Source organism: Aythya marila (genome assembly GCF_965140915.1).
Source record: "Aythya marila genome assembly, chromosome: 19".
Lineage (NCBI taxonomy): Eukaryota > Metazoa > Chordata > Aves > Anseriformes > Anatidae > Aythya > Aythya marila.
The window spans coordinates 8,803,228-8,814,060 of record NC_139060.1 but is presented as its reverse complement, the minus strand read 5'-3'; the positions used below and the strand labels follow the sequence as shown (position 1 = coordinate 8,814,060).

At 61.2% G+C, this 10,833-nt stretch overlaps 1 protein-coding gene across 1 annotated transcript; it reads right to left on the bottom strand.

Moving 5' to 3' along the window:
• Positions 1-127: 127 nt before the first annotated feature.
• Positions 128-10,118, bottom strand: AGPAT2 (1-acylglycerol-3-phosphate O-acyltransferase 2). The gene is made up of 6 exons (XM_082775360.1): positions 9,855-10,118; positions 5,930-6,063; positions 5,479-5,654; positions 5,268-5,363; positions 3,929-4,001; positions 128-2,988 (listed from the first exon to the last, which is right to left on the bottom strand). The coding sequence occupies exons 1-6, from the start codon at positions 10,040-10,042 to the stop codon at positions 2,837-2,839; spliced, it is 819 nt and encodes a 272-aa protein (XP_082631486.1). The 5' UTR covers positions 10,043-10,118; the 3' UTR covers positions 128-2,836.
• Positions 10,119-10,833: the final 715 nt, after the last annotated feature.

The following is a 10,833-nucleotide window of genomic DNA, read 5'->3' as shown; positions in this document are numbered from 1 at the left end:
TCGGTGCTGCTTGGCTTTTACTTGGCGTCACCCAGAGACATCGCCCACGGAGCTTGGGGCACGGGGGGGGGCTGTGCTGCGTGCCCAGCACCAATTCCCAGCAGAGCACAGCCCCAGCAGGGCAGGGCAGTTGTCTCCTGACTGCTCAGGGACAGGGGTGCTTGGGGACCTTCCTCCCCCTGCAGCCAGCACTGGCAGGGGGCTGCTGCTTTGTGTCTCCTCAGGGTAGCTGCTGCAGCAGCTTGCTTTGAAATTACCTGCTTAATTCAGTCATCTTTGCCACCCCCGAGCCCCGTAGAGCAGTAAAGATGATGCTTTTACATGGGCCTGAAGGCACGGAGTCTGGTTTTACCTGCTGCAATGCAAAACCTTTCCCCGTGACACTCCCGTCATCCACACAGAGCAGCCAGGGATAAACCCGTGCAGCTCAGCCATGCCAGCAGGGTGCTGCCAAGCAGGGGACCTGTCCCCTGCACACCTGGTTTTGGGGCTGAGGGCTGACAAACCCATTTATTTACCCTGGCACGGTGCTGGCTGTGGGGGTAGCTGGTCTCTCCCTGCCCTACAGCCGCCTCCCAGCCCTGTTTGCTCAAGCCCAAGGTCGCAGGTGCAGCAGAGCAGATGGGACCGACCACGTACGAGGCTTTCCTACCACCACAGCTGCAGGAGGAGCCCCGTGGGCATGGCCGTGCCGCAGGGCTGTGATAAAATAAAGCCTCCTGCTGTGCACACCAGGGCTGTGGACCTGTTACTGGGGGGAAGGAGCTCCCCAGGACCCTGCTTTGAGATGGGTTTGGGGCCACTGAGACAGCTCCCTGGCGGTCTTCGTCCTCCTGCCCCAGCCCAGGCAGGGGCTGTCAAAACAAGGCTGTGAAATTGCCACCAGATCCCCAAACCCTCCCCCTGCCGGGTCAGCACCCTTCCTTTCACCAGCCTTCCTCCCCCAGCTCCCACACAAGACCAGGACTCTCCTTTATTTAAATAACCAAAGGTGTACTTTTTTTTTTTCTTTTTTCTTTTAAAGCAAATACATCATTCTCACCCCAATTAAAAGCGAGCAGCAGACAAGGCCCGGAGGCACCCCTCCCTCTTCCCAGGTGCTGCAGGAGTCGCCCCCCGTGGCTGCTCTCCTGGGACCCGTCTGGGTTTAACCTCTCTGACAGCCGCTCGCCTGCCGCTCTTACAAAGTGCTGGTTGAGTTTCCATCCTCCCACCCCGACCCATCCCACGGGTCTGACACCTGAGACTGTACCGTGAGGCCCCCCAGTAAAGCCCCAGGCAAGGCTTTAGCCCCAAAAATGCCCTGCGAGCCCGCTTCCACCAGCGCAGCCACAGACAGGCTGCAAGACCCGGCTGTACGGGGTACCCAAGCAGCCCCAGGGGGCTCACCTCGAGGTGTTGCCCCTTTAGCAGGGGTGCTGAAGCCTCCCCGCACCCTGGAAGCACCCCCGTGAGCCAGCCCTGCTCTTCTCAGAGGGCATCAGCGCTCCTGCAGCTCCTAGCAAGGGATCCAGGAGCCCTGCTGGTCCCCTACCCCGGAGCACAGGGGAAACCCCGTTAGCTGAACTCCTGCTCTGAGCACGGAGCTTATTTCCCCCCAGGGGAAGAGCCGAAGCCTTCCCAGCTCCGTTGCTCGTTACAGATGCAGCTCACACACCCCGTGGCTCCTCCTGAGTTTTGCATCTCTCTCTCGGAGCAGCAGCTCCGCCGAGCTCAGCCCACAGACAAGGGAGAGGCACCATCTTTCGGCCAGTGCTGACCATGACAAGGCTGCGACAGGAGCCCCCTGCCTCTGGAACAAGCACCACAGGCACCGGGATGCTCACTGCGAGGGGCTGGAGCAGAGAGCACAGCAGGGAGCTGGCAGAAATTTGCACCGAGGAAGCACTGGGGCAGCCTGGGTGCGTGTCCCGCAGCGTCCAGAGGCTTGTCCTGAGCGCAGCTTGGCAGACCCTAACAGATCTGGGCTGTTTTTAAATCAGGCTGTGGCTCTGAATGCCAGCAGCAGGCGTGGGGTCTCATTCAGAAGATGATTTCTGGCAAGGCTGGGCAGCACTCAGACAGCCCCAGCCCGCGTATGCTGGCTTGGGGAGCCTACAGCTTCCCCTGCACTGCTGCACCCCTCAGTGACCAAGAGCACTCGTTCAGACAAGGGAAATCCGAGCCCTACGAGACATTTAAAAGGCTGCGTGCACTCCCCTTTTCAGCCCACCTGAAGTTATTGGCCTTGGGAGCTTTCCACAAAGTGCAAAAGGCTTGGCTCAAGAGCGCCTGGGCAACGCAAAGCCCCGGCACAAGGCGCTGCTGAGACCCAAGGGCATCTCTCAGAGACAGCCGGGAGCTCTGCCCTGCCCGGGGAGGACACCGTGCTCCCAGCACGCACAGAGTTGGGCTTTTTACCCAATTTTCAGCTTGGTCTGAGCAGCGTCATGTGCACGTTGCTGCCTGGTGGCTTTCCACCTGGGGCCGTACAGGGCCAGCACCTAACGCAGGCGTGGGGACACGGGGCAGAGCCCAGCCTCCAGCCAGGCTTTCTTCATCGCCCCACAGCAGCTGCCCGAGCTGGGGAACTCACCTCTCTGTCATCGAGCCCTTTGGTAGCACAAGTTTGATGCCTGAGAAATACAGAAAAAAGGAGACGTTTCATTGCAAGATAATGTACCCAGAAGAGAAATCCGCTCAATGGGGAACCTCAGCGCTGGCTCAACGCGCCTCGTGTGCCAGTCCACGATGTCCCCAGAGTTAGAAGTCACTGCAGAAGAGAAGTTCCTTGGGTATTTGGCAACAGACAGGTCCCTTCAGCCACCACCGCATGGTGACACCACCAGAGGAGCATCTAGGACGAGTCCTTCACCTCGCCTGGGCGGCCGGACAGCCTGAAGAGGGTGGCCCTCATGGTGCGGTAGCATCTGTCGGTGAGCTCAGAGACATCGTCGGATGTCAGGCCTTTGGTCTCTATCGGAGGCAGAACCTCGACTTTGATTTTGCCTGGGAAGACAAGAAGAGCCTGTGAGAAGCCCCCCACGCTATGGGAGTGCTGCTCCCTGCCCTCCCAGGACACCTTCACCCCCTGCCCGGCCCTCACCCCCAGGCACCCGTCCCTGCCAGCACAGGGCGCACTGCCCTCAGGGGGAGGGATCGCTCTGGGAATCAGGCCCTGTCCTGAGCAGCTGCACAAAGCAAACAGCGAAGCATTTCCCATGCCCCAGTCTGCAGGGCAGGGCAGGAGAGGAGGCTGCAGCTTCTGGCAGCGTCATGCTTTGGGTTAGGTCCCTCTGCTTCAGAGGAGCTCAGCCCACGGGCACAGCCAAGCCCTAGCCACACGTCAGGGTGTAAATCCACATCAGGACCGGGTGTAAATCCACATCAGGGCCCACCACTCTCCTGAACGACTGCAGCAACGCCTGCTCTGCAGGGTTTTCAGCCAAGGCTGGGACGAGCACGCGGGGCTCAGCCTGGGCCAGGTGCTCCCTCCATCTGCTCCTACCCGGCCTCCTACCTTCGGCTGGCTCCGCTGAGCCAGGCACGGAGCACGCAGAGCTCCCAGAACTGGAGCTACTGATCCAAGCTGGGTGAAAGCCAATTTTCTGCCCTGCACTTCCACTGAGAGCCTCCCGAGCACTGACACAACTCGCAGAGGGGTCCCTGCTCTGAAAGGCCTGCAGGCAGACCGGACTTGCTTCTTCCCCAGAGCCTGAGCCCTCATCCCTGGCTGTGCCAGCTACAAGAGGGCGAGGTGGTGCCCCATTTTTAATGAAAACTTGGCACGTTTAATCGCATTCTTTCCCGAGTTAACCCAGCCCAGGCTGCAGTGCCAAGCATTTGAACTGCCTCCACGCATCTGCCAGCAGGGCTCCTGCTGCTCCGCACCGCTTCCCTCCCACGCGGAGATGGCATCTCCCCCGTCTCTGCAAGGTTTCTCTCATACCTGATGTGAACAGATTCTTCTTTGGGTTATAGAAGGTGGTGAAGGAGGAGTACACCACGGGGATCACCGGGACCTTGGGGAGGAAGAGGGGAAAAGGGAAAAGTTACTCGCACTGCAGCATCCCAGGGCAGGGCAGAGACAAGCCGTGAACGAGTCCCAGGCAACGGGGCCGGCTCTGGGCCTTTTGGGGTGCACAGCCCCACAGGGGAGGCTACACTTCAGCCCCAGGCAGCGCTCAGCCTGGCTCCTTCCAGGGCAGGCTTCAAAAGGCAGGTAGTTTCCGACCTGCAAGCATTACAAGGTGCCTGTTTGGACAGGCCTCCTGTGCTGGGTCAGCACGAGCGTGGGGCAGGCCAGGCGCTGCGCCTTCAGCTGCTCACAGGGCGTCATCGGCTGCACCCCCCCTGCTCCCAGAGGAGCCTCTGACAGGCAGAGACACGGCCAGGAGGGCAAGCACAGAGCCACGGTGTTCCAGTGCTGCTAACACGGGCAGGATCTGGAGCTGGTGACTCACGGGGAGTGTAAACAGAGCTGGGTGCCGTTTCCGCCAGCAGCCCTTCCCGCTGGCCCCACCAACCAGCCCCGGCAGGAGCAAGGGTGGCACAATTCGGGCTCCACCTGGGCTTGTACCAACACCCCGGGGCTCCAGTTGGACACCACCACTCCTTGAGGAGTGCCAAGAGCCCAGAGCCAAGGAACGGGTTGTTCCCCCGCTGACTGCTCACAGGTCTTGTCATTTTGGGGTGGGAAGGCATTTTAAGGCAATGCAGAGCGGTGCCATATGGCTGCCTGGGAAGAAGCAGCTTTTTCTACAAAGAGCAAGCCCAGATGTTGCTCTGAAGCTTGAGCTTTAATAAACCCAAATCAACACTTTGCTCTCGCAGCCTGGGGGACTGAGAAAGGAATTGACAGCTTTGGGATCCTCCAGGTTGAGCTGTGGAGGCGCAGGGCCCGCTGGGCTCCCTGCCAGGGGCGAGCTCTGCCAGGAGCTGCCCACGAGCCAGCCCCGAGGGCCTGACCCTAAAGCAGCTCTGCTCAGGGGTCAGGTGTGCCCATCCCCATGCTCTGCCCTCCAGATGGGACACCAGGACCACGGTGCTGGGGTGGTCAGTTGAGGGGACACGGCAGCTTGTCTGCTGCCTGCAGCCACCCGCTCCAAGTGGTCACGTTGCTCCTGGAGACGGAGAGGCCCTCAGCTCTCGCTGGGCAGTGCTTGTGACACCTAATGGTGGTTTAACGGAGGAGCACAGCTTCCTTGAGAGCAAACTGGCCCCGTGACTGCACAACCTGTCTGCAAAACCTTCCAGGGTCCCCCCACGCAGGGGCAAAGTGCTGTTACCTGCGCCTGGACGGCGACGTGAAACGCTCCCTTCTTGAACGGCAGCAAATCCCCCGTGCAGTTCCTCGTGCCCTCTGGGTACACCCACACCTTCACCTGCAGGCGGGGAGATAAGGCCCGGCTCCAGCGATCCCCTCGCAGCACTCAATCCCTGCCGGAGGAGGCAGCAGCAGGGCTGCCACGTCCCCCAGGCCGCCCCGGCCACACTCACGTTATCGGTCGCCATCGTCTTGGCCACCTCCGCCATCACCATCTTGGCACTGCTGGTGCTCTTCCTGTTGATGAAGATGACACCCCCGAGGTAGATGATGAGCCCCACGGTGCCGGCGTACATCAGCTCCTTCTTCCCCACCTGGACACAGTTGTCGGGCAGGACCTCCATCAGCCCTAACGTGACGGCAGAGGGTGAGACCCAGCAGCCACCCCCCATTCCCAAGCGCCTGCACTTGGACGGGACAAGAGACACGATCCGAGGCGGGGAGGGGATTGTGATGGCTCAGGGCGAGAGGAGAAACCCTTCCTGAACCCAGCACTGAGAGAGAAAGCTGGCCCAGCTGCCTCGGTAGCGTAGAGCAGTGCCAGGGCAGGGGGGCTGCGTGGCCAGCAGGGTTTCCCAGCTGGCGATCAAGAGAAGCGCTCCCTCCCTCGGGCCAGCTCCTCACCCATCATGTCGAGGATGCTCTGGTGGTTGGACACGATGATGGCCGGGCCCTCCACCTCGAAGTTCTCCAGTCCTTTCACCTCAAACCTCAGGCCGAAGAAGTACTTGAAGGTCTTGACTACGGTTTTGATGATCCTGGGGAAGAGAAAAGAGAAGAGGAGAGCGGTCAGACAGCAGCAGGGCAGGGGTGTAACGGGGTCTGCTGCGCCGTGCAGCACCAGAAGGGGTGGAAGGAGGTGAGAATCGTGTTCCAGCCAGCCTCCAGTCTCATTTGCCCTTGGTTCACCTAGGTGCCTGTCCTGCATGACTGGTCCCACATGCCCACAGTGCTTCAGTTGCTAAGCACGGCCCTCTCCAGCGGGGAAATTTCTGGAAGCCTGGGGGAAGCCGAGTAACTTTGAGCCTGGACCACTCCCATCCCTTTATCACTGCCCGTTTCCCTCTGCATCACGATCTGCCCCAACGCCACCGACGCTTTCCTGCTGCAGTCAGCAGAGCCCCACGACCTGCTCTGACAGCTCTTCTAGGAACTGCCACTCCCCAGCACACGGCCACCAGCCTGCACCTTGCACCCGAGGAGTGCTCTGCTAACCCTGCCCACTGCCCTGCTGGCAGGTGCTGCTCAGCAGGACCACCACCAGCGGGGTGTCCTTACCCTAGGGGATGCCAAGAAAGGAGGAGAACAAAGGCAAGAAGCACACCAGGGTACAATGAAAGGATGCAAGCAGTAAATGGGGTGCTCCCCACGCAGCTTGGCCTCGGGGAAGTGCCCCTGGCAAAGCCACCTTCAAGCCAAGAGCTTCCTCCTGCCAGTTTGGTTCCCCGGTGCACCTTCAGGTCCATCCACCAAGCTCCTGGCTTTCTTCCCCAGTGCCTGAAGGTCAGGAGCTGGCAGGAGGCCCCAGCAGCTCGGCTCAGCCCTGCCAACGCATCCCGCGGGTGCTGTGCCCTTGCTGAGCACGGACAGCCCGGGTTCAGGGGCCAAGCCCCTGGCAGCACCACCCACGGCCACCACCCCTGGGCAGGTGGGAGCTGGGGACCCTCCAAGTGTGCCAAAGGACGCGGGCAGAAGCTGGCAGCACACGAGGGCTATTTTGGGCAGGGGAGCAGCCATTTGCCAGGATGGGAGGTGGAGGAGCTTGCACAGGAGCAAAGCCCCCAGGAGCAGCCACCAGCACAGCTCTGCCTCCCCTAGAGCAGGTCTGTGAGCATCCAGCAGCACCCGGACACCCTGCACCTTCTCCCTGCAGACAGGGAATGGAGCTTTTCTCCCTGCTGTAGGGAAAAGAGGGACAATATCAGTTTCTCCCCCACCACGGGGTCCTGCTGGAGGGGTACACACCCGGGAAGCATCTCTGTCACCTGGGCTGGCAGGTGAGCAGCCAGCAGGCATCTCATCCCAGTTTGGAGGGGCTCCCAGCATCTAATCCCCAGAAGTCCCCCCTGATCCTTGCCATCAGCTCTTCAGCCACAAGCTCCCCTCCACACAGCTTCCCCGCCTCGCTCCTTCCCGCAGCGAGGGCCGTGTTTCCATGGGGTGTCCCCTGCCATTCAGATCCCTGGGGCTCTGGCTTGAACACCAGGGGTTCAGGGCAGGCCAGTGGCCGCGGGTAACTCCGCTGCATGACACAGCTGCTATCAGCCCCCGGCACGCAAACCTGCTGCAAAGGTCAGAGCCGCACCCAGGGAAGGCAGGCAGGGAGGCACGGGGGCTGCGGGGCCGAGGGGGAGCAGGGACAAGGGGCAGGTGAGGAGAGCCGAGGTGACACAGACCGCTGAGGGCACGGTGGAGGCCACGCCACCGGCCTGACCTACATCCCACTTCTCCTCCCTTCTGCCTGCCAACCAAAGGAGAGGTCGCTGCTCTGGAAGTCACGCCGCTCGGAAGCCGCCGGCAGAGGCTGGTTACACATTACTCAAGAGCAAACCATCCAACTTCCCCCTGCCAGTAAGGAGCGAGCGCTTCCTTGCACAAGACGTGGCCTGAGCTGCTGAAAGAGGCGAAGGGGCAGAGCTCGGAGCAAGCCAGGAGGAACCGGGCGATGGGCAGCCCTGCTCCGGCTGGCCACGTCACCCACGGGGCTGTGCAGACGGATCCTAAACCCTCCAGCCGTGCGAGCAGCCTCCCTGCTGCTGTGGGTGACCCTGACTTGGTGTAGCCGCAGGCAGCTGTAAACCTGATGTGCTTGCTGCCAGGCACAAGGAGCTAGTGGATAAATAGGGAACGTGCCTTTCCAGCACATCTGTAACAGCTCGAGCCTGAGATCCAGCAACCCCGGCCCCACACGCTCCGCAGCCTGCGACAGAGGCTTTTTTAGGATCCCCTGATTTTGAAGGATTAGCGCAGGCTGCTGCTTACCAGATTGGAAACTCTCTCGCAAGAGGTTTCGCCACGAGATAAACAGATCTATCTCTATCAGGCACGGAGGGCAACCTCTTCCAAGTCACACCGACTCGGCGCCGGAGCCAGGAGCACAGCAAGGACAGGGCGTTCTGCGCCAGGCAGCGACGCCGCTATCACCATCTGACCACCGGCATGTGCTCTCCCCTAACCCCTTTCCTCACGGCAGTATAAACAGCCTGGGAGATGGCAGAAATAAGGAGCTGGTTAGATCACCTCAGCCACAGACCTCCCGGCAGCTAGGATACGCGACCAGGATCATCAGCCAGCGCCAGCGCGTGGAAACGATGGGCTTAAGTTACAGGAAAAGGGTGGTTCTGGCCAAAATTCAGCTCCCGGTTTCAACAGGAGGATTGTTCAGAGCAAGGAGCTCTTGTTCCCAGAGAAGTTCCTTTTTAGCTTTGTGGATTTTAAAAGTTTTAAGGGTAGGAAAAAAAAAAAAGAAAAAGGGGGAAAAGGGCGTTTCCATAACTGACATCACAAACTCTAGCGGTCGCAGGGTTGGCTGTCGACTCCTGGGAGGAGGAGACCTTGCTCTGGAAAGGTTCTCTGGAGCAAGCCAAGGAAGTCAATGCCCGAGACGGAGCTGGGATGAAGACCCCGGGGCACGGAGTGGTTTGTAGTGCCCGCAGCCAGCCCACGGGGCGCATGGCAGAGCATGGCCGGGGGCAGGGCAGGGCGCAGGAGCCGCGTTTCCTCCCGACACCGCTCGCTCCTCCCCGCGTGGGGCACTGGGAGCTGCATCAAGCCCCAAAGCAGCCAAAGTCCAGCTCCACGGGCCAGGACGCTGCCCAACCTTTGATCCACGAGGATGCGTCAAGGCACCGGGGCTCCGCGTTCACCCCCAAGGAAAAGTTGCCCCAACTCCCTGCCCGCAGAGCTCAGCCTGCGGGGTGAAATGAGAAACGGAGCAGGGCTGGCAGCAGGGCCTGGTAGCCACCAGCAGCCCAAATCCTCCCGTAGCAAGAGGATTTTGGACAGAAATCACCAGAGACACAAGTGCTAGCCCTGCTCCTGAAACACTCCTGTGCCTTCACCTGCACTGGGGCTGCTCCTCTCCAGGAGCACCTCGGGCTCGTCCCCAAGCACCGAGCACCCTGGGGTGGCCGTGGCAGGACCCTAATGCCCCCTGGGCAGCTGCTTGGTGCCAAGTTCTTCATGCTGCTCCCCAGGCAGAGCACGGGGGTGTTTTAAACAACACAGGCACCACTTTTGGAGGAGACAACACCGCTGGTGCCTTCACCGCAGGCATGCCAAAGGGAGAGCCCCAGCATCACCCCCCAACCTGCTGCTCCTGCCGGGGTCCCACACACAACCACAGCACAGTGGGGCACACAGGGGTTGCTCTGAACCCCCAAAACCCCCCTTAAAGCCTAGAAGCCACCCCCAACCCGCTCCCCAAGCCATCCCCAGCAGCATCCCCACAGCGCGGGCAGCCCCAGCGCGGCTCCCCACCACCCACGCGTGTCCCGGGGGCTTCACCCTCACGACCCCCGGGGCTCCCCCCTTTATCCCCAGCACTCGCCTCATGTTCTTGACGGTTCGGCCGCCGTTCACCAGCAGGCAGACGGGTGCCGTGAGCGCCGAGCAGACGAAGAAGAGCAGGTAGTAGAAGCCGATCCGCAGCGCGAAGTTGACGGCGGGGCTCAGCTCCATCAGCACGGGCAGCAGCAGCAGCACCGCCGCCCCCCACAGCAGCCAGCCCAGCTCCATGCTGCTGCTTTCTCCCCTTCCTTCCACCCCCGGGCCCACCGAGGCGAGCTAAACCCTGGTCCCTTCCAGCCTTTCTCTGTGGGTTGCCCCCGCCTTATGTGGGCGGTTCGCCCAGCCCCGGCCCGGCCCTCAGCCAGGCGGGGAGGGCAGGGGGAAGGCGGCCGGGGCCGGCCCGGTGCTGTGGGGAGGGACGTGGGGGGCTGTGGTGGAGCAGGGAAGAGGGCCCTAAGGTGCTTAATGGTACGGTGTGGGGGGCTGGGGGTGCCCCCCGCGGGGTGAGGTGGGGGCTTTGGGTCCCCGCGTGGGCATACGTGGGGGGCTTTGGGTCCACTCGTGATAGTATGTGGGGTCTCGGGGTCCCCTCGTGATAGTATGTGGGGGCTTTGGGTCCCTGCATGACAATCTGTGGGGTCTTTGGGTCCCCTCCTGACTCTACGTGGGGTCTTTGGGTCCCCTCGTGACAGTATGTGGGGTCTTCCAGTCCTCTCGTGACAATATGTGAGGTCTTTGAGTCCCCTCATAATTCTGTGTGGGGTCTTTGTGGCCCCTCCTGACTCTCTGTGGGGTCTTTGGGTCCCCTCGTGGCAATATATGGGGTCTTTGAGTCCCCTTATAATGCTATGTGGGGTCTTTGGGTCCCCTCGTGACAGTATGTGGGGTCTTTGGGTCCCCTCGTGACAATATGTGAGGTCTTTGAGTCCCCTCATAATTCCGTGTGGGGTCTTTGGATTCCCTAATGACGATATGTGGGGTCTTTGTGTCCCCTCATGACTCAGTGCAGGGTCTTTGGA

Excerpts from the sequence above, each read along its gene's own strand:
- AGPAT2 (XM_082775360.1), bottom strand. The coding sequence starts at position 10,042 with ATGGAGCTGGGCTGGCTGCTGTGGGGGGCGGCGGTGCTGCTGCTGCTG. Across the intron at positions 6,064-9,854 it reads CGAACCGTCAAGAACATGAG|GATCATCAAAACCGTAGTCA; the intron begins GCGAGTGCTGGG and ends TCTCTTCCCCAG. Across the intron at positions 5,364-5,478 it reads AGACGATGGCGACCGATAAC|GTGAAGGTGTGGGTGTACCC; the intron begins GTGAGTGTGGCC and ends CCCCGCCTGCAG.